The sequence below is a fragment of the Cryptotermes secundus genome, unplaced genomic scaffold (assembly GCF_002891405.2).
Source record: "Cryptotermes secundus unplaced genomic scaffold, Csec_1.0 scaffold795, whole genome shotgun sequence".
Lineage (NCBI taxonomy): Eukaryota > Metazoa > Arthropoda > Insecta > Blattodea > Kalotermitidae > Cryptotermes > Cryptotermes secundus.
The window spans coordinates 576,326-599,964 of record NW_019745094.1 but is presented as its reverse complement, the minus strand read 5'-3'; the positions used below and the strand labels follow the sequence as shown (position 1 = coordinate 599,964).

The window sequence follows — 23,639 nt, the reverse complement described above, 5'->3', positions numbered from 1 at the left end:
AACAATTTAAGTATTTTATTGAAATTTACTATGTTCACAATGCAAATAACAGAATATTGTCATATTTACATTTATGATTTTAAGCAATACAATTAAAGAGTTTATCTGGCACAATAAGAGAACAAAAGCAAGATTTCAGAAATCTTTGGCTGGATGCAGGTAACACAGTTCGAAGTTTTTCTTTTGGTAAACAAAGAACACTAGTGCCAACAGTATGTCATATCCAATCACTGTAAGATGAAACAATAGGAGGGGGGGGGTGAACATTTCAAAACCTGGATGGTTTGGAAGGTAGCATATTTACTTTGTTTTTTACATCACATTAGTTAATACATATATTTTAAGACTGCTGATAAAATACTATTCTGATGAGGAGACTCGTTAATCAGATTCCATCATGTGTAACATTCTGTGTTCAATTAATAATTACCATATCACATTCTTCAGGTTTACGCAAACCAATCTGACAAAGTGTACTCACATAAAGACTTTTCAATATAATACAAATTTACAAACTAAAGTGCTAAAGCACACATGTTCAAACATCTGAAGATAAAATTACACTAAACTATAAAAACGATGAAACTTGAAGGAGAGTAAGAAAGAATAATACAAAATATTTTGTAAAATAAAAATGTTTTCACTAAAAAATACTACCATTTTTCCACACATGCACTACATGCAACAAGTCACAACCTACAACAAATTAGGGTCCAAAGTTTAACTATTTTAATTTGTTTGAATGTCCTTTACTAAAAAATACTTGTTCTGAAATTGTCCTGCAGCACCACTAATGACACACTGTGCAGACAATATATCAATTAAGAAGTTCCAAGGCAGAGTTTCCAACAGTAAACCCACAAAATGGATAACTCAGCAGTAGTCATGAGTGGAAGCTATCAACAGTGCAGCATTACAATTTCAAATAATCAACAATTAAATCAAATTTTAAGCATGGTACATGTTAATAAAACAGTATTATCAATTACAGTATCACAGAGATTTGACACTGAATTATGGTCTCAATGAGGAAACTCCACTCAAGCTATCACCAATGGCTCATCGTCAGAGAAACCACGAATAACAGGAGAATCTTCTTCATCTGTAATATGAAAATTAATAAGAACTGTGAACAAACACTTCTACAGCTGGGATTACTATTCTGTTTTATGCCTACTAGTGACCACCATTCACCTGTATGCTATAGCTGCTGTTCATAGAGTCAAAAGTACAGCTACAGTTAAAACGACTGTATCCACCTGCAGTAATCAGGTGCACATGTGAGTTCTATATACAATAGCAATTTTGTACTTTGTCTTTCCTTGTATAATCATAACATGTTCTAGTTTGCAATGCAGGTCTTGCACTGACGAGCATTACAGGTTGATCACAACTGTAATCGATCTACTGTAAAAAGGTCTTTTCATTTATCATTATTTAAATCAGTGGTGACCTCAAGTGATTCTCACTACTGAATTACATGTAAATTGAACTATACCATTTCACCTGTCACCCAACTGCTCCTTGTTTATAATATCGAGATAGAGGCGGCCTGCTGGTGTTATGTGAAATAATGCACTGTTTTATGAAGTCTGGATGAGATTATATATAGAAAATAAAAAAAGAAAGTGGAAACACCCATGTCTAGTACATTTCAAAATGACACTGAATGCTTAGAAAGCTAGGAACAAATGACTGAGTCTTCTTGAAACCATGCTTTATCAACTATAAAATAAATCTTGGTCCATATCCTAAACATACTACCAATAAGTAGTATCAAAATCACAACTATCCTGAATAAATACATGCAATTATTACAAGAAAAATTTTAAAAGCCTTAAAATTCTAACCACCTCGCCTAGAAATTTGGGGTTTGCTCCTACACATTCAGAAAATTGTGGTCTTTCATGTGTTTCATCTGAGTTCATGAACAGTTTGTTCTAGCGAACATATTTGATTTTTAAACTTGCAGCAGCAGACTTGAACTTGGCAACACAGCACATCTTTTACTAGCTATTACAATACCAACAGCCATGCCTCTAACACCAAGAGATATGAATCCTACTACAGTACACTGTTTACTGAAAACAAGTTACAGAATTTAATTAAGTTTAAGAGGAAAAAAGTAGTGTTTTAAAACAAATAAACCCTGCAGAGGGCCTCAATTTTCAAAGAAAAATGTTCACTTTTACAGATGGGTGAAGTAGGCAGTGTTGTTGCCCATGATGGACCATTATCATAAATCCTCATGCAAATTATTCACTCAAGTTGGTTTTGTCATACAAATAATGTAATGAAATATGACAAACCATGGAAGTTAAAACAGAATGAAACTAAAAAATAAAGTTTAACTTTCCAATGTCTATATATTCTTGTAGGTTTTCCCACAGTCTGTTTAGCAGCAGCATACTCACCAAGACCATCACCACCAGAGAAAGTTGCTGCACCTGACCGTGTGTCATAATGACTATTTGCGAAAGATGAGAAGCTACGCTGCAGACGGCGATGTCGCAACACAAAGAAAGCCAATGCACCACAGAGTGCTATCATAACCAGTCCTACTGGCACCACCACACTGACAATGTTTCGAGGTGACAGTACTGCTTTCCAGGAACCTGTTCAACGAAGTGCTTGAAATGAACTTCAGGAGGAGACTACTACCAGCTGATCTTACAGTTTAATGATTAATAAATTTCTGTCAATGACAAACTAACACTCATTTTCTGATAAAACTTATACTGCTCCTGAACATATTTTTCAAATTATCATGATACTCAGATGGAATACAAATGCATGCGTCTATGATCTCTGCCATCTCCAATAACTAGCAACTAACGTCAGCTGAGTATCAAGACCAGAGTGTATTTTGCATATGTATTTAAAGACAAATGAATCATACATGTGAAGCTTCTATAACTACCAATGAAAAGAAAAAAGTATTCAATACTTCAAAATTAATTTAAAGGCATAAATATACATATGCAAATTTCATGCTTACCCACTGGCATCTCAACAGACCTCACTTCTGACATATGTGAACGATACCCATCACCTGTCTCCAGCACAACAGCAAAAGAGTAGATGGTTCCCTCCTGCACTTTGCTCAATATGAAAGGTGGGCCAGAGGCACTGTACTGTGTAGCTGTGCTCACATTTAAGACAGATCCTTGGGACACAAGTACAATATACCTGAACCTGTACAATAAGAAACATTATGTTGAATGTTAATCCCATATGCAAATTAGTTTCTGCCTCAAATCTGTAACCTCCCTTGCATTTCACATAAAATTTTCACCATAACAGTGATATGTTATATATGTATAAGCAACAACAAAACTTGTATTGTATAAGATTTGAGGCTCTCATAGTCTAAATCTCATCAGATTACAGTTATCTCATATGTGATGCTGTATAATATGGTAAACAGGTACTGTTTTAGAGGAACCTGCTAAGTCCATCTTCAGGGTTCCATCCTGAAGAATGTATTCTTAATATTTACGCCATCATGTACAGCTTCTTTCTTCGAGCAAATTTAGTCTCTCCTAAGAATTCTGTCACATGTCCAGGGTTCCATGACAAATAATTGTTGGGTTGTGGATTAGACAGAGCTGTTTTATTGGATAACTAGTTTACAGTTACTCCACTCCAGTCTTCTCTGATCTCTTTCTGATCTGTGTTCCATTTTGTCTCTTATCTTCCACAGTCAGATGCAGTAGAAGACACCTTCTTGAAGGGTATTCATTGCAGTGGGAATGCCACAGCTTTCGCATTCATTCCTGTGGTAACATCTGCCAATGTATGCATTGTCTCGGGAATGTGTTTTTAATTGCTGCCTAGGCAACAAGGTATTCACCGTTATGTGTTGTATGGGAAACGTAATTACTGAGCCACTGTCTAGCAATGGATGCCCACTCAAGATATTCTGGCTTTTAGGCAGCATGTCACAATATCTTCTTACAATTAGAACCAAACACGCACACAATGTGAACTATCATGCCAAATATTTGCTACTGCAGCAATTTTTTTTTCCTTTGGCGCTACAGCACCAATTTGGGCCTTGGCCTACCTCCATGAAACTCTCCATTTCACTTAAGTTTACTAGATCTTAAAAAGTTTCAGTAGGACTCCTCTGGTGGGTGATCAGCTCATCACAAGGCCTCTGCCTGTACACAACCACAGAAAAGTTTGCACGCTCACACACATGCACACAGAACATCCATGCCCTGAGTGGGAATTGCGCCCACAATCCCAGCTTCCGAGAGAATGAAAGCAGTGCATACCTTAGACCGCCTGGCTACTACAACCAGCACTGCAGCATTTACAAGTGATAATACTGTTATTCAAATGATGCTCATACTAGTATGGACCGTTACATACTGTGTACAATATAATAAGGCTCCTTACTAAAAAGTTAAGAAAAGTAGGCATAAAACTGATGTGTTTCCAAACTAACCCTCTGCATGCCATGCACTCGTGAGACCAGCTTGGGATACCTGCGCTGGAACTGCCACATCTGAGAACAGCTCATTAATATTAACTGGTACAGCATTCTCATTAATAGATGCTATGAAGTATGACATACCAATGTCTAGAGAAAGAATGGGCTTTCGCACAATATATTCCCCTTGTTTGAAGATCATATGAGGAAAATATGAGGGCTATTCAGATAGTAACCTCAGGTGAGCTGTTAACGAAACAAGAAATGAGAAAAAAAAATTACATACGAAGAATATGTATATATTTAAGCTACTTCTCAATATAGTCACTGCCAGAACTGAGGCACTTGTACTGGGGAAAAAGTTTTTGTATGCCTGAATCAAAGAAGTTCTGCTGCCTCTGAGCTCAGCCACATTTTGACACCTTGCATCAACCCCTCATTATTGTTGAAGCACTGTGATCCCAACCAGTTCTTCAGGTAGGCAAACATGTGGTGGTTGCTTGGAGCAAGATCAGGGCTGTAAGGAGGGTGGCCAAGCAACTCCCAGTTGAAATGCTCCAACAGCGCTTGAGTGCAAGCAGCTGTATACAGATGCGCATTGTCTTGGAGGAGCACTACACCAAATGTCAGCATTCCACGCCTTTTATTCTGAATGGCCCTATGGCAGGATTATCAATCACAGGACACATCACAGTGCACTATGTAGAGACAAGAATAAACAGTAAGTGACCAGTTATATGATCATCTGCAAGGCAATGAGTCATGTGATGCCACCTCGCATGCATGACCTTTCCCCCACTCCTACATTAGTTGCCTAAAATAAATGGAGGTTACTTTCCAAATAGACCTCATATTATGGGCATTTGTATGTAACTGCACTTACCATCATCATGTCGGGTAATTTTACCAGGTAGTTCTATGGCACGACTTGGCAGTCCAAGAGCTAACAAAGACCAAACACTCAGTCCTTCTGAATTTTACAGCAGTGTCATTTGAGTGCTCTATATCATCAACTTCAGGACAATAAACTTAGTACAGCGTTATTACTAGTCAAGATGGTGATCTTACTTTGGTTTTACCATGAGACCACAAACCTTAATATACTGTTTCAAATAAAGATATGCAAGAAATAAATCTAGAACAGTATAAGCATCCTGACCATAGCAAACTCACGTCATATTGGCAATTGCAGCTGGAAGACCCCTCTCCTTCCAGTATACTATGTAACTGCCATTACGTTCAGGAAGAACCTGGAGCTGATGTGGGGGCTGGATAGGTGGCGCTACATACTCAACAGGTTTTGTTGGAATAGCACTGCTAGTGTTTGTTTGCACTGTCACCCTGTAATGACCTCCATAATGGACAACAAACCAGTGGGAGAGCTCAGTCTTCGATGTGGGGTGCAATGTGACTGAGGAACTGAAGTTCAAGTTCACTTCAGTAACTGTAACCTGCAAACACATCACAACCCTCATGTCTATAATCTAAATGTGATCATTATACAAAGTATAGAATTTCTTCCGGGTTTCCACATTGTAAAGTTCCGTTTTTGGCAGGTAATCCTCTTGGAAGGCCAAGAGGGACATGGCAGGATATCACACTTTGTACAAAAATAATGGCATGGTTTTGGAAGCTTCTGTCTCCAAATACACAAAATGCATCAAACTGAATGCTGTAAATTTACAGTCATCCACTCAAAGAGTTTCATTACATTCAATAAATTTCACCTGAAAAATGCTGTTTGCTAATTATGGCAAATTCCCCATTTAAAGTTCCATTGAGATAATAGGGAGCTGAATTAAAGTGACAGAAAGCTTACATAAATAAAATTCAAGTAAAATTATTAACTTGAGTAATGGAAATTCAACTGTAATTGTCGGAAAACTTAAACTGTAAACTATAAACCAGGGTTCCGCTGTATTTAAAAGATAATTACATAGGTAAGTCAATAAGTAAGTTACAAATGGATATATAACTTAAACAAATAAAGAGTACTGATTTGAAAAAAATGCTTTTATTTCTCAACATAATCTCCCTTACATTGAGGCACTTGTCCCATCGTTTCATAAGCCCCTGAAAACTAGCAACATAAAATTCTTTGGGCTGCTGTCAGAACCAGGCGGTGACTTCCCTTTACAGGGAACATTTACATCCTGAGCATGTTACAGTAAGAGTCGGCATTTACGTCCGTATAGCCCCGGCCTTGCTTCAAGTGACTTCCATTTGTTCGGCCCTCTTAATCATCATCTTTTGGATGAACATTTTCCTGACAATGAAACTGTAGAAAGGGAAGTCACCGCCTGGTTCCGACAGCAGCCCAAAGAATTTCATGCTGCTAGTTTTCAGGGGCTTGTGAAACGATGGGACAAGTGCCTCAATGTACAGGGAGATTATATTGAAAAATAAAAGCATTTTTCAAATCAGTACTCTTTATCTGTTTAAGTTCTATATCCATTTGTAAGTTACTTATTGACTTACATTCGTATATTTTAGCAACACTTTGTGAACACACATATATTATAAAAATGATTGCAGTAATGAGAATGTGGCAACATTTTTTACATATCTAAAAAAAACTGTCCCATATAAATCCACTACTATCATTTAAGATACTGGATTACAGTAACACCAAGACAAGTAACTCACTTTGCAGTTCTTCTTATGACAACAGTTACTTGACTAGTCTAAAAATTCCCTACCGTTTATGGAGCACAAACATTCTTCACATGAGCCCACAACTGGGCCAAGTCACATGAATTATGAGATACAAGGTTTTCCTAGTGGCAAAGATTTACAATGTGTTTTGTATGCAGTATGTTTCCCAAAACACTGGTACTCACATCCAGACTACAATATGTCATAACCCATAAGATCACAATGTGAATCTTCATCACCATTAAACCCTAAAATCTCAGGTACATTGATGACATTATTTATGGGGAGGCAATAGTACATGGAGTCCATAAATCCAAAGGCCACTTCTACCCTAACAATGCCGGCAATCCACCTACCACACAAAACAAAGTCAGAACCCAGAAGACTACAGTGTGAATCTTCACAACCATGACATCTTCAACTTTCAATATTGTAATATCTATGGAAAGACAACACTGCATGGAATCCAAAGATCTAAAGCCTACTTGTAAACTTAAGATGGAGGCAGAATGTTCCTCCAAAACAATGTCACCCACCCACTGGACTACAGAATGACATAACCCAAAACACCACAATATGATCAGATGAATCTGGTCCACATTCTCACAAGAACCACTTCACATAATATTCTCAGATCTCCACATAAGCAACAATGAATCACTGGAAACACACCATGTATCCAATCTCATCAACCATTGCAGGACAGGAAGAACGCCACTGGATGTTCATAACTGTTTCATTGTGAGGATCTGAAAACACTGTCAGATTCTTCGGGGCAGCATTCATATTGAATCTTGTTACCAAAGAGACTGGATTAGCCGATAGTGGACCAAAACCAAGGGGGCCTATGACTCCCACAGCAAAAATGTAAGACTCACATGCTTCCAAGTTTGTTACGTTTGCAGTCAAATTGCTTGTTCTTTGCTTAGGACCTGCAAATATAATAAAATGTTCGATAGGTTTTCATGACAGTGTAGCAAAGTGAATACTTATGTTGATGGTAACCTTAAAAAAGAAAAGTTTCACTTACAGTTAACATACAGCTAAAGCAAAGTTGTTTCTGTGATTAATTAAGCAGCATGCCATGAAGATATGGAAAGGGTGGAGATATATCCATCTCCAAGCATTCTTAACATCAGCACTATATGGAAGCGAGCTGTCAACATTCATTGCCCAAATATCAAAATACTGATGTGCAGTTCATGAAATTAAGCTAAAAACTTCACTAGTAATATTATACTGCAGCATCCTGTTGCACTATATATTCTAACTTCAGACTGTCACTCCTTGCCATCTATATGCAACTTCATCGAGATACTGGGTGTTTCAAAAATACACGGCATAACGTCAGGAATGAGTTCCTCATATGTAGATAATAAAAATAATTTATATCAATATAGGCCCAGATATGCATAGTTTCTGAGTTTTTAAGTTCTGTCTATGACACTCAGACTTTCACATTACCTTACAGTAAATGTTCTATATGCTCAAATCCTGCCTGAATATAGGTCTCAGCTCGACGTCTCAATGCCACCCGAAGATGATCTCAAACTGGCACAATTCGATTTCAGAGACTTTCCATATCATCCACTGGAGACGAATATACCAACAATTTTAAATGGCCCCAGAAGTTGAAATTCAGTGGATTTAAATCAGGTGAGCATGGAGGCCAGGCAATTGGTCCACCTCTACCTAACCACGGACCTGGAAACTTTCGATTCAGGTACCTGCAGGCAATAAGGTGTGGGAGCACCATCACACATTAAGTGCAGTTCTCAACAAAAGATCAGTGCCACGTCAGCCAAGAAATCAAATATGTTGTAATTCCACCCTTCACTAAGTTACTTCTAGGTTGGTAACCCCTCTTAAAGTCATTTATTCCTCTATATAGGTCTCTAATGTTCTTGTTCTTACTATTCATTGAAAGCTCATTAATTGTGTCTTTCAGATATTCCCTCTTTTTATTCCTGAAATGCCTGCTGGTTTCACATCTTATATTGTTCAGATTATCCTTATTTATTTTGCATAAATAAAACACTAATATAACACATGCATAACAATGGAATGATAATCTAAAATAACCTTAAATAAATTATTTTAAAAGTATTTTACATCCAAATGAAAACTGAACAATATAATAATAATAATGCAGGAGGTTCCTTCCCACCAACATCTTATATACCTGATGACGGCCAGTTAGGCTGAAACATGCAGATGTTGCAGTGTGAATAGTAATATATAAATAAAGTGACTGAAGTTGCATACAAATGGCAAGGAGTGAGAACATAAAGTTAGATCTTTGCTTGTCTTGAAATACGGGATCATTACAAATGATCTTTACACTTTAAAACATTCATCAGAAAACTGCTGACAAGAGTAGAACTTACACCATTATTAGTAAGCAAAGAGTGTCAACAGAAGTCGATGTAATTGCAACCTTGGCCATTTCATATACAGTGTTATGTCAACACAATGGCAATTCATCAACAGAAAGAACACCGTGTTTTATGGATTCATGAATCCACATCTGTAACCATTCTGTTCACATTGAATGCTTCTGAATTCACAACAGTTTTTCTACTAATGGTGTAAATTTTATTTCTGTTGAGCCTGTCATTCTTTGTAATAACCGTTTAAAAGTACAGATATCATTTGCAATAACCTCTGCTGTCTGCTTAAAAACAGAAGTCAGCACTTTTAAGGCGCTTCTGTAAATCTGCATGGAAAAGGCCCCCTCCTTTTCCATGCAGATTTACAGAAGTGCCTTAAAAGTGCTGACTTCTGTTTTTAAGCAGACAGCAGAGGTTATTGCAAATGATATTTCATAAGTCACTACTCAGGAAATATGAGTCAATGATACTACTGGTTGTGTAAGAATCAGACCAGCATTAAACTGTAACTGTACAACAAACATGCCGTTCACATTCTTGGTGGCTGAGCTCCAAAAGTATGTAAAGATGATGAATATGATTCAAGTACTCCTTGAAATGTATAGGCTATCTTATTTTTAAGATGCTGTTTTACATTTTCCTTACATGCAACATACCTGAAAGCAGATCTGTTGTATTCAGTGCATAGTAGATACCATATTCCCATTTCTCTCTGTATATTCCATCCTTTGGAATGTCCCAACGGACTGTTACAGTGGTACCATCAGTCTTGGATACATCTACTACTAATCCTGAAACTTGGGGGAGTGGCTCACCATCTGTTTTTACAGTGATGGATGCAGGTAGGCCTGTGAACGATTTCTTATAGGCTGACACCTCCATGATGTAAGGTGTTCCAGGAGCTAGGTTTGTTACTGAAATGAGAAGGATTTTTCTTTATATTTGGTTTAACAGTTACAAATTACTTAGGCTCCATAAGGGAGCCCTGAATTATCCAAATTAAATGGAATGGCAACAAATACATGAAACTGAACTCCTTAATTCATATTCTGGTCAGGGTGGTCAAATCCAGGAGGCTGAGATGGCCATGGACAGGATAAGTAGCAGAAACATACTCTGCATGAATCTGATTTCTTCCCAGTGGCCCGTTACAAAACTTGTCTCTAAATACATGCTGCACAAATGTGGCTGATCACATATGGCACTGTGCATTTTCCTCTTGCTTCACAATTCTGATTGCTTATGCTCAAAGCACTTCATACATTCATAAGATGATATCAAAAAGGTCATGACTTAGTGCTTATCTCTGTATTCTAAGGTATTATTTCAGTTGCCATTTAAGGAAAACCACATGAAACATAAAGTTGGAACAAATACCTTCTGGACACTTTATGTTACAAACAGCGAACTTCTATTATGGCTGTTAATTGGGAAATGTGAATATGAACACATAATGTTATGTTTTATATTTAGAAACCAAGTCTGTCCTGTTCTGTTTCTATGATTTGTGTTCTGAAATTCATTAAATGAAACTGGATCAATTAATTTATCTTTTTCTTTAATGGGCATTATAAAGATTAAATATCATAAATTAAAACATAAAGGTACTACCTGTAATGTTATTTGTTTTTGTAGTATTCATATCAAGATTTGGATATGGAGGCATGCTTTTGGGAATCACATAATAGCCATCAGCTTTGGCCACCTTCTTCCAAGTCAGGCTAATGCTTCTGTTGTCTTTATGGTCCCACATCAAGCCTTCAATGGCTTCAATAGCAGCATCTCCATCAAATGTCAAAGTTGCTAGTGATGAGCTGTCACTGTCATGAGCTTTATTTCTTGCTATCACCTACAACAGAACAGGCAGTTCAAAGATATTTCAGTGAAAGCCCAATTTAATGTTACTACATTTAGCAATTTGATGAATTTTCAGTCAGTATATAATCTGCATTTAGTGCAAGAAATTTTCAACCTTCCAAAACATATATCTTGATTCAGTGTTACTGTAGTTCAAATAACAATGAATAATCTATGTTTTCCTTTATTGGAAATTGTTCCCACACAATTACAGTGTTTACTTCATGTCATTAATTGTTTCAGAAATTCATTTTATATTACTGATTATTTAACTGTACTGATTTGTGTAGAAAAAGTTTAATTACTTATTATTCTTTAAGTCTTATCAGAAGATGAACAACTTGTTCATGTATTGTTGCATAATACCCATTAATTATTAACATAAATTTAGTGTAAGAAAAGCCAGTCCCCCCCAACTCATTAAATAGGAATTTCATTGTGTACTGATCAAGGTTTGTCAAAGCACAACTCCAAATGCGAGCTCAGAGATACAAATTTTTCACTGCTGTCAAAGGGATCATCTCAGTTAACTGCTACAAATTTATCCCTGATTATTATTACATATTATCAGCAAAGTGCTCTGTCCGTGGCAGGAAAAACTTGGCACTGAAAGGGTTTCACTGAACAATATTTTTAACAAGATTCATTTGATTACATTTTAATCTTCATATTCTTCACTTTCAAAACACAGCTTTCAACATTCTCTAGGTCTCCATGACTGTCTTCCTTACTCCATGTATGTTTCTATCTTACAATAGACATTTTACAATGATATCACTGAGCAGGATAACACTGTGATAATGCCCTAGAATAGTTCTTTGGAAGAGCTCAGTTCGAATCTCAGCCAGGACAACAGCTGTACTGACTGAGTTTTTCCATAATTCTCTTCAAACCCTCCAGGCAAATGTTGGGACAGTACCCTGACTAGGCCACAATCACTTCCTTCCAAATCCTTTCCAGTTCATCATTCAATAATCATCATACCATACAACACCACATATTTTACATAGATACTGTCATAAAAAGAATACAATGATACCTCAAAACAAATCACTGACACTGACATGGACAATTCTGCCAGGGCTGTGATAAGTGACACCAACTACATGCCTGCTATAGTAAAATACATTTTACATCAATGAAATTAGTCTCAGAGGCATCTGATTAAACCTTCTACATGTTCTATCATATCTCCAGTCGCCAACATGAACAAATTATAATTGCCATATCTGAGGAAGTCACTTCAGAATGATTCTCAGCAATGTTTGATTCTCTGTACCAGTACCACATTGCCCACTGTCTCAGCTATATTTAATACAAGGTCTGACAATAAAGTTCGCGAACTTGCACCGTGTGCTTGCAGTAGCAGCAGTGGACAGGAAACCTTGGTATAGTTTGATGGTGGTGGCATATCAGCATTTCACAGCCATGTTGTTGTTGATCATTATCACTCTCTTTCTGAGTGGCATCTATTATTGTCTGAGTGTGTTCTGGTGTGCCGTCACAAGCGTGTCGGAGCTTCAATTAGAGCAACAAACAAACATCAAATTTCTTGTTCAACCTGGCAAGAGTGGAAAGGAAATCAGAGAGATGTTAGTGCAAGTTTACAGGGATAATGTTATGAAGAAAACAGCAGTTTACAAGTGGGTAATGCATTTTTCTGAGGGAAGAGAAAGAGTCACTGACAAAGTGAGATCCAGATGGCCAGCAACAAGCAGAACAAAAGAAAACGTTGTAAAAGTTTGTCAAATTGTGTGTGAAAATTGTCAGCTGACTGTCAGGAGCATAGTAGAGCAGATGAACATCAACAGAAAATCTTAACTGAAGATCTTGACATGTGCAAGGTGTGTGCAAAGTGTGTGCAAAGTGGTCCCAAAGGAGATCATCAAAGAACACTGTCTATGAGGGAGTTTTCAGCTACTAAACAAATAACTATTTTGGAACGCCCTTCCTATTCACTGGATCTAGCCCCCCATGACTTCTTTCTGTTCCTGAAGATTACGGACATATTGAAAGGAAGGCATTTTGATGATATTGATGACATCAGGAGTAATACGATGGCAGCTCTGAAGGTCATTAAACAAAACCAATTCCAAATTTGTTTTGATAGGTGGACTAGGTGCTGGCATCAGTGTATAGCTTCCTAAGGGGAGTACTTTGATGGTGACCACAGTAATATTCAGACAATGAGATATGTAGCACTTTTACTGTGATCAGTTTGTGAACTTTATTGTCAGACCACGTATACACGGTTTTCCTAAGTCAGCTCTTTTCCTGTAGGCAGGTGACTGATTATCATCACACCAATGGACATTCATTGATTTTAAATTTGTTATTAAGATTACTGGCAGGGGTTCAGATTAAGGCAGAGAACTTTTCAACACCAGGCTACTATACTAAGCTCTAGCTCAGCTGGTATAGCAACAGGCTATGGACAGGACAGCATGGAATTGGAGTTCAATTCCTAGCAGGGCCACAACAAGTTTTTCTCTTCTCCACAGCATCAGACTATCTGTGGGGTTCACACAGGCTCTTATTCAATGGGTACTGTGGGCTTTTTCCCTAGGGGTTAAGTAGTCACGGTGTGCAAATGACCACTCCCATCTAGTGCTAAATTTAAGAATGATGAAAGTAGCCTATACTCTCCGTACATCTTCATGGTGCTACTTTCTGTTAGATATATATATATCTAACAGAAAGTAGCACCCACTGTGGCTGAATGTTATATTTATCTAATGCAGGGACATGTGCTCTCTTTGGGAGTGTTGACAGTTTGATCTTTGGTTTGAAACCAAAGCAAACCCATGCAAGGTCATGTCAGTGGTTCATTTGTTAGCTCTGAACAATCAAATAGTTTATCAAGGTACTGGTTTTGATATTATTTACGTTTAGATATGACTGTTTATGACCTGGTCAGCCAAATAGAGCCCAGCTTTATTTTGAAAACTGAGGAGTAAAAGTTCATCTGTGCTGGCAGATTAGTGCTTCTAGAGCTTTCAAAGAAGTGTGACGTATTCAAGGACTGGTTTGCAGTAGCGAATTATCAGTTAGGAAGTCAGTGTCAGACTGTCATATATTTCTTTACATATCATTTTTATTTTGTGTCTCGGAAGAGGTATAAACCCACTGAGCCAGTATTACTTTGTGAGTAAAATGCATCTTTGTCACTGTGACTTTCGGTACCAGTGTCAGACTGGCACTCTTCTCAACTAGTATTATAATTACTTTGCATCACTATTTTGCAAGTATTACTAACAAGCGAGTGTATCGCTTTGTCAATCAACATAATTTATTCAATTTAGTTGGAAAACCACCTCCCCCATGATGGAACCTATCAAAAACGTGCCCGATATTCGAAACTTCTCGATGCAGAAGAACTGGAGGAAATATTGATGGAAGAGGAATCTCATGAAGAGTTAGAAGAACTCAATGAGTTCACTGAACCTCATCAAAATATATCATCATCATCAGGTAATGAGGCAGAGGGCCTTGTGGATAAATCTGACAGGACAGTAAACAGTTATGGAATTGCTTGGAGGACATGGAAATGGACAAAGAAATTGTTTTTCCACCTTCTAGATATGACTATTCTCAATGCCTATCTATTACACAAGTCATGTGGTGGAAAAATGACACATACAAAATCCTAGTGCGGGATTTGATTCTTCAATCACATTAAGGGAATATCACAGTCAGTAGCGATTCTCAGGAGAGGCCAAGTTCATCTGGGGCCAAACTGAGTCGACTGGAGGTGAAACATTCACAACACTGGCCAACCAAAGGGAAAAGAGACGCCGTGTATGTTCGCTAAATAAGAAAAGCAGGAGCACCCTTTTCTATTGTAAAAAGTGTAATGTTGGGCTGTGTGTCGTGGACCGCTTCGAGATGTTGCACAAGCGCATCAGAGTGTGAGGTATAGTAAACTGTGAAGTAACGCAGTTCAAACTTGTGTACAGTCTGAACAAAATATTACTGTATATAGTATGATTATATTTACAAAATCACCATGTCTCAAGACTGAAGAAAAAAGTACAGTTAACTCTTTGACTGGCGCGGGCGTGTTTTAACGCCCAGACGATGCCAGCCGTTCCCTGGCGTTGGCGTGTTTTAACGCTTTGACAATCTCTTCCCTTCTTTCCTCTCTTGGCACTCATCAACCAAAGACATATATATGATAGTTTTTGTGCATGTTTGTAAAGAACCCTTGTAAACTTTGTGGGGGTCTATATTACTGTCAGAACCCTCTGAGAAGGAAAAGGTCTGAAAATATTTCACATTCATTCAGTTTCACCATGGGTTCTTGCAGGAAGTGTCTTCGTGTTCCTACAGACCAGCTGGAAAATGTTGTGAACGAGATTTGTTCTGATGATGATAGTGGCGATGAAATAATGATTCCTGAATTGGATGAAGTTGATAGTGACAATAATACAGTGATAGACAGTGATCCACAAGACAGTAATCATGAACATTTACCTACCACGAGTGCGGTGCCTGACACGCCCATCTCATGAATGTACGGAGACATTGTACCTCCAATATTTCCATTTGCTAATGGTTTCGGGATCAAAATTGATATAACACAAAAAGGCATCACTTTTCATGGATTAAAATTTTTTCTGGATGACGACTTGGTAAATCACATCACAACTGAAACCAATCGCTATGCTCACCAGCACTTCAACACACGTGAGTTAGCTCCTCACTCTCGAAAACACAATTACAATTATGTCACGTCAGATGAAATCTGGACATACTTAGGAATTGTGTTCATGACAGGAATCGACAAACGCCCTGAAATTGAAGAATATTTGTCCACTAGGCCCCTATTTCACACCCATGGTATGGACAAAACATGTCTTTGCGGTTGAATAGTTTCATTCTATTCAAAAAGAACACAACAAACGAAAAATACAAGAAGAGAAATTACAGATTCAAAGATTTTATATTGGACTGTGTAGAAAAATGACTGAACCAAACAAACAGGTGGAGAGGGAAAAGGGTCAAGGAATGAAGTGGATGACGAATCTATTGAATCAGACTCGAGTGCAGTCACGCCTCCACCCACGACCTTGGAAAGACCACCAGTGAAAGAGCCAGTAAATCATTTAGAGGGTGGCTTGAAAATTCACAAAATAGTCCATGTTCCTCCCAGTAACAAGAAGAATGGTGTCCTGAGAAAGTGTCGCGTAACTGCTAAGCACAAGATTAGAAAAGAAACAAGTATCATGTGTGCAGGCTGTGGTGTGGCTCTCTGCAAACTTTCATGTTTCAATGTTTATCACACGAAGAAAAACTAATAAAGAGGTATGGAAAGGCATTTATTGCATAAAATATTGTATTTTAATTAGTTCCTGAAAATTTCGTTTTTAAAAACCAATTTTTGTTGAAGTTGTTTAGGAAAAAGTAACTACATGCATTTTACCGACATAAGGTTTCAAGGGCCTGCCAGGACAGGGGTGGGATTTAAATACCCTTCGCGCCAGTCAAAGAGTTAAGTACTTTGGAATTTCATAACATATATAATAAAGATCATATGTTGCATTTTATGTCAAATAATCACAGTTAATTTTCATTTGTAAAAATTGCTCTTTTGTGTATATGTAGAAAATTGTATTGTCTTTCAGGTTTGATTTTAGTTCGTATTTCTATGTTGCACAGAACAGAAAATATGTAGTTTTTTCCTGAAAGTCTGCATGTTAAAGACTCAGGGTCATTTAAATTCCAGCCACAGAGGGCTGCCAGCAATTTAAAAGTCTGTACGTTAAAGGTTAATTAATTAAGCACGTGGACAACTTTACAATTACCTTTATGAGGCTAGTGTGCTCACCATTAGACCAGGCAAGTGGCCCTCTTTTAGGAACAGTGGCAATAATTGGGACTGAATATGCTGCATTTCCAGCTTACTTTTGCCTAAGAACAAACAGTATGACAGCAAACTCCTGATAAAGATGGTTACCTCCTGTTTATGGAGAGATCACATTCCGTTGCAATTTATACTCTCCCACTTAAAATGTTTCACCTTCATCAAAGCAAGACAACTACCAAGGACCAGATACATCATCACAGCTATATAAAATTCTTCTTTATCATGTGTTTATTTTATGCCCATACTTCACGTTTATGTAGAGGTCACTTACCCAGAAAAAATACTTCTTATCAGCCTCATAGTCACTATTCATAACAAAACTGGTCTTGGTACCATTTTGTAACTTTTGAATAGGTGGAATGGGTGGTGTCAGAAATACCACATAACTGACAATGTTCCCATTCGGATATTTTGGGGCTTGCCAACTTACAACAACCTGATGTGCATTCCTCTGTATCACCGTCACATTCCAAGGAGGTGATGGCACTGCACAAACCAAACATTATGTAATTATACACCACCAAAATGTATCACCTTATAATAATTATTATGATATGAAAGAGTAGCCTGATCACATATCAAGAAACAGAAGAGTATTTAAGTATACTTGATGTCTGATCTTTCAGGGGCATTTACAGCTATCCTGAACACGAACCAGTAATTGCAAAAGTGAGGAGCAAACTGTCTGTAAGTCTAAGCAAAATAAAATTTGATGGGGAGAAATTTAATCTCAAGAAGCTAAATGACGTGGAAGTTAATGAACAGTATCAAGTTAAACAACAATATCAACTTATAATCTTGAGCAAATCTGCTCCATTGGAAAACTTGGATGCTAATGGGAACATCAATAGGGCTTGAAAGAGTAGTAGAGAGAATTTTTAAACTAAGATCACACTGATGAAGAGAGTTTAAGTGATTACACAATAAAGCAGTATAAACCATGGATTGAACATTAGATCATTGGGGAAAAGACTAATTTAAAATGGCGGCAGAATGTAAGCCCAATGAATGGAGACAATATGAACAATATAAGGTGTGGAACTAATAGACAATTAAGGAACAAAAAGGGAATATCTGAAAGATAAAAATACTGCACCTGAAACAAACTGCAGGAACAAACAGATCAGAGACATGTATACATGCACAAGCAGGGTTACCAACATAAAACTAACTCAGAAAAGGATGAGAATGCTGATCTGCTTCCAGATCCCATTATCACAATAAACCCAACACAATAATCTCAGTGTTAAATTTCCTCCATTTAATATTTTCCTCAGTTCAGTGTAAAAATCCACTACTCCCCACAGAAACCTTAAATAGGGGTTTGACTGTAAATAAGAGGAGGTTCAGTTGGCACTCCTGTTTCATATTCAAGAGATTCTGGGTCCAAATCTCAGCCTGAAGACCAGTTATCATGACTAAGGTCTTTTTCGAAGCTATATAGCTTGAGCTACTGACAGGGTTAAATACACCACAAATAAATAAAAATTAAAATGGCAACAATTCATTTTCTGATTAATATTACAGTCTTCCACATTATGACATGTAATCTCATGGGTGGACACCAATGTTTTCTGATGAACATTGTGCCCAAGAAAACAGAACCCAGAAAATGTATACATCAGATCCAAGGTTTTCATGGTAGTGTGGATTCATATACAAAACATATATGCATTTTCTGAATTTACTGTCTTCTAAACACACACAATGCCATCACTATGGAGCAGTATCTCATTTTTAAAGGATTTGCTGGACATTCTTACATTATGAGCCTGCCCTTTACACTGGCTCCTTAGTACATTGCTCTTAATTGCAATATATTTAACAAGTTCACAAAATCATGTTATCTCACATATTACTTTAACAAAGTACTCACCTCCCTCACCAGTTGTTGCAGTCACATATTTCGCTGGAGGGTATACCTGCTTCTGGCCTTTCACTCTCACATATACAGTCAAATTATACATGGTATATGGCTTCAAGTTGGAGAAGAGATACCCATAACGATCTATCCATGTAGTATTTGTCCAGCTGACATTCTTTTGATTAAATACTTCAGCATATGATGGAAGAAACTCAAGTGGTTCAGAAAAGTTGCGGATCCACCAGTATAAATGCAATGTAGATGAATTTGATCCATGGTCATCAACTCCCATCTGAGTCACCTGTATATAGATCAGATAAGTATAAAGAACTGTAACACTGATGATTGTGGAAAATTCTCAAGTTCTTACTGATGGATTAAGATTCCAGTCCCATGGTAAAGTACTATATATACTGTGGCACATTTGCTCAAAGCAAGAACTGTGGAGGCAGAGAAAAAGCCATTGCTAAGTAATGGCCCCCACACACGCAGCAGAAGAATGTGTTACATATGCTATGATACCGCACAACAAAGGCAGTGGTGTTTTCTGTTGGTCCACCCATGATTATATAACAAGGATTTCACACAGCTAGAATTGTGAGAACTGAGTTAAGTTCTGGAGTTGGCAGTTGCAGCACAGAATTCAGTTGAGCTCTGGAGATGTCAGTTGGTACAATAATGGCAAGAAATGAATTAGGCTGTGCAAAGAAGACTTCAGAGTGTGCTGCAGTTACAGTGAGACTGTTATGAATCTGTTGCCAGGATACAACTAGTGAAGACCAAGGATCTAGTGCATGTGTAAGGGTCAACTATAAAGTGCATACATCAGTGATAGCACTGTATCACTTGTAGTTACGAGCTGAATTCAGAAGGTGTCAGTACATCCAATCCAAAACCTGTCTATAAGTCATACAAAACCCCTGCATATGACAGTATGAAGACTATGTTAGCTGTCACAGTTTTTGCCCTCCAGAGACACTGTAAAGCAATGCTTCCATAAATTTGGGGAAATGTAAGGGAGCATCTGAAGAAATGAGATATACTGTTGAAATAAAAGAACAAGAACAAAGGGCTACATGTGAAAATCATGGTCAAGGCAAAAAGTAAAGGTAACGAGTAAAATAATGGAAAAATAATAGTCGTATGTATTCATGGTGTTGTGCTTAATTAAGCGATCATATGACCAATTTTACCTTCACCTTTGCCTTTACATTTAACCTTACCTTTTTAACATTTACTTTAACTTTATCTTGACCTGAAAAGCATATACCTCAACTAAGAATTTGGAAATTCCAGCCAGAAGGATCAAGGAAAACTACTGTTCCCATGTGTATCAGGAAGTGTATTACAACTGAGTTTAATTTGCAGGGGTGGTCTTGAAGATGCAACTTCTAGTGCTCATAGACTGTTGGTGTGCTATATTGCCCTTTTATATAATGTATATATTTTTTACTTCTATGACATGTTTCAACATTATAAAATAGCCATCGGAAAAACCTTTTCATGTAACTGCTGCACTGCATTGCTTTTTCAAGTTCACTTTTATAAACCTGGTTAAAACTAGTTCATATTATTGCTGAATATTGTTAAATTTAGTTAAAACTTGTTCCTTTTTTCAACTGATACACTATTTTTCCAGTATCCTGTGGTTTCTTGGAATATGTGCAGAGTCTTGTTATGGTGCAAAGTGACTGCACACAATTCAGGAAACCATGCAACACCAGAAACACAGCTACTGAAAGAGGAATATTATAATAATAATAATAATAATAATAATAATTGTATAATACAAATTTCAACAAACGTAAGAAGCAAAGCATTCAGAAAGCATAGTGAGGCAATGGTGGCAGTATTGAACTGCAAAAACATTATCCATATAATCCACTATAACAACATTGCTGTGGAGAAACTGCAGAAAACACACAAAAACCTCAGGGTGAATAATCAGTGTCCTATCTGAGATTTAAACTGGGCACTTCCTGAATACAAGTTACGAGCCTTACTGCCAAGTTCACATCATCTGACTACCTTTTTTTGCCCACCTAAGGCATGGCAGAAAGATATAATCCAAATACATTACAATAGTTTCAGGAAATCTTACTGCAGGGAACATGCTGGTGATGATGACAAAGTGGTAAACTGAAGTACTTGAAGGATGTGCCAACTCTAATGTTATTTAGAAAATGTTCACGTTCCTTACCTTCCTACATGAATTAGTATGTTCACAATATAACACACATAACAACTACTGAGATTATGGTTTTCTGTGATGTCATGTCATGTAGCTGTGGATTCCACTTACAAAACTACAGTGTCATATATCACAAAAGTGTAATTTTTATAATATCTACTGCAAGAACCTCAAATTTCACGTAATTACTATTTTTTTCACCTCAGTTACTCCCATAACCTGACTGTTACTCAAATATTAAACTCATTACTGAAACTAAAAATACTGTCAATGTTGCACTTCATTTTTATTTTCTCTTTGAGCAGACCAATACTTCAAGAGAAGCTCTAAAATACAATTCTTTTTACTATACCTGGTAAATTTTTGTGGTGCTGTTGTTACAATTGCTTTCATCATATCCATCATAACAGTCCAAGTGCTGGTCACACATTCGAGTCAATGGGATGCACTGATTTACATCACACTGAAAATATGCTGGAGGACAACCAATTGGGGATTGACCTACAAAATGTACAATGTTTAAAAATCACTATTATTTTTCACACCTGAAAAACTTGGTTATATTAAGCTCAGCAGTATAAATCTATATTTTATTTGTAACACAGGTACAGGAAAGTGAACAAGAGACCCTCCCATATGGTAAGCCCTATGTAATCCCTTTCATACTGAAGTTTGCTTCTGTAACCACAATTGTAGTACATAATCAGAACTCACAAATGACAGAAAAACAGTGGTTAGGATTCTAACCACATATATTATCCAGAAGTCTTCAATTTCAGTGCAAAACAAACTCAATCCCTTTTAAGCGTAAGGTACTATTTTGCTTGTTAGATTTAAATCTGTGAACTGATGACATAATATCTCATATTTCAGACAATGACTTGGATTTGATTCATCTCAAAATTTGTAGTTTCACTGTTAGTATCATGACAGATGTTCACTGATTATTGGTTCATACATGATTATGAGCTGGCTTTTTTGTTAAGATTATGAAAAACAATTCATCTCAGATGCCTCGAATAATGAATATATACATGATTTACCAGAAAATAATAATGGTTCAACAAATTATGTGTGGATCAGCAGCAAAAGAGAAGATAGAGCTACAGTACATGGATGGGTTTGCTGTTTCTGACTGACCTAAACTGTGTTTTTGTGCCACCTATCAGTACAAATTCTAAATTATCTAACTGCTTCTGACTCATATACTGTTTTAGAGATTGTCGTAGTCAAGTGGTTGGCATTTCTGCTTAGTAGTCAACAGATTCCAGGTTCATTAACTCAATGTAGCAACTGGCTATCCTTACAGACTCAATGTGGTTTCCTCAGTCCCTCCAGATAAATGTCACATTTCACATTCTTTGCAAAAAAAATCATCTTTTTATTACCTCCCTATCACACACACACACACACACGCATGCATGCAACACACACACCAGGTGATATGTTTAACCCTTTCGCACTCAGCCTGTTTTCCAAGCACCTCGCCTAAAACACTCAGGTAAATTTGACTAAATTTACAAGTCTCACTAAAAATATGCACCAAAGATACAATTTTGGTCAAGGACATTTGAAAAAAGTCACACTTATTCACTATAAACAGCAGATTTAAACAAAAATAGCCCACTAGTGTTAACATTACAAATAATTAGAAAAAATAAAAACTGAGACTTAAATATTGAAATTTAAAATCTATATAATTTAGGCAAAAAATAAAATAGTCTCTTTGGTCTTCTTTTCTTGTCACCAAGCCTGTAAGAAAGTGAATATTTTTCTGTAAATTTTTATACAAGTTTTATGTATAATGAGCTCTCTGGTCTGGAACTACATCACTTTATGTAAAATAGTGCACAAGTATCTTCTGCAGTTAGTAGCTGTGTTTAGGGCAGCATTCTCCATGCAGCCCCTTGTTACATCTGGTGCATACCATTCTGCCGTTCTGCCTCTCTGCCTGCTCTCCTTTGTGCTGCAGACAATGCACTGGGACTCTTTCTTCCCATGGAGTTTTTTGAGTCCTTGTGGTCCCCAACAATCATATGCTCCAGTGCTGTCCTTCAATGCCAATCACTCCTCCCCAAGCTCTTGATTATGGATACAGTGTAGCTGTACCTTGATTTCAGTTTGCCAGGTCTCCTCTGGCTATTGAACACCATCCTGGCTATGATGTTGAAAGCTACCTTTTTTTCAATAATGTTCCATCCACCTTTCATCCAAATAAGTGTATAGCATCATGTCAGAAGAGTCAATGCCAACCATAAACTTGTTGTAGGATGTTATGATTTCTGGTCTTATTTGTGGATTGCCACCATGTCTTCACCATACTTCCTCATCTTGGACTGTGTTGTGGCTGGAGAGAAGAATAACAGGATTTTTTGTGA

The 23,639-nt window shown here is 37.2% G+C and overlaps 1 protein-coding gene and 1 long non-coding RNA gene across 2 annotated transcripts in view; one reads left to right on the top strand and one right to left on the bottom strand.

Moving 5' to 3' along the window:
* The window catches only part of LOC111874966 (sortilin-related receptor), a 66,359-nt gene continuing 42,720 nt past the window's right edge, over positions 1–23,639 (bottom strand). Inside the window, exons 22-31 of the mRNA XM_023870872.2 lie at positions 21,614–21,762; positions 19,083–19,371; positions 17,478–17,692; positions 11,095–11,332; positions 10,140–10,397; positions 7,766–8,025; positions 5,612–5,889; positions 2,999–3,195; positions 2,415–2,615; positions 1–1,102 (exon numbers count right to left, since the gene is read on the bottom strand). Of these exons, the coding sequence (XP_023726640.1) occupies positions 1,041–1,102; positions 2,415–2,615; positions 2,999–3,195; positions 5,612–5,889; positions 7,766–8,025; positions 10,140–10,397; positions 11,095–11,332; positions 17,478–17,692; positions 19,083–19,371; positions 21,614–21,762 (2,147 nt within the window). The 3' untranslated portion in view covers positions 1–1,040. The remainder of the gene's footprint in view (positions 1,103–2,414; positions 2,616–2,998; positions 3,196–5,611; positions 5,890–7,765; positions 8,026–10,139; positions 10,398–11,094; positions 11,333–17,477; positions 17,693–19,082; positions 19,372–21,613; positions 21,763–23,639) is intronic.
* On the top strand, positions 1,110–2,520 carry LOC117283132. Its single transcript, XR_004514153.1, has 2 exons — positions 1,110–1,280; positions 2,379–2,520. It is a non-coding gene; the product is annotated as an uncharacterized LOC117283132 (long non-coding RNA).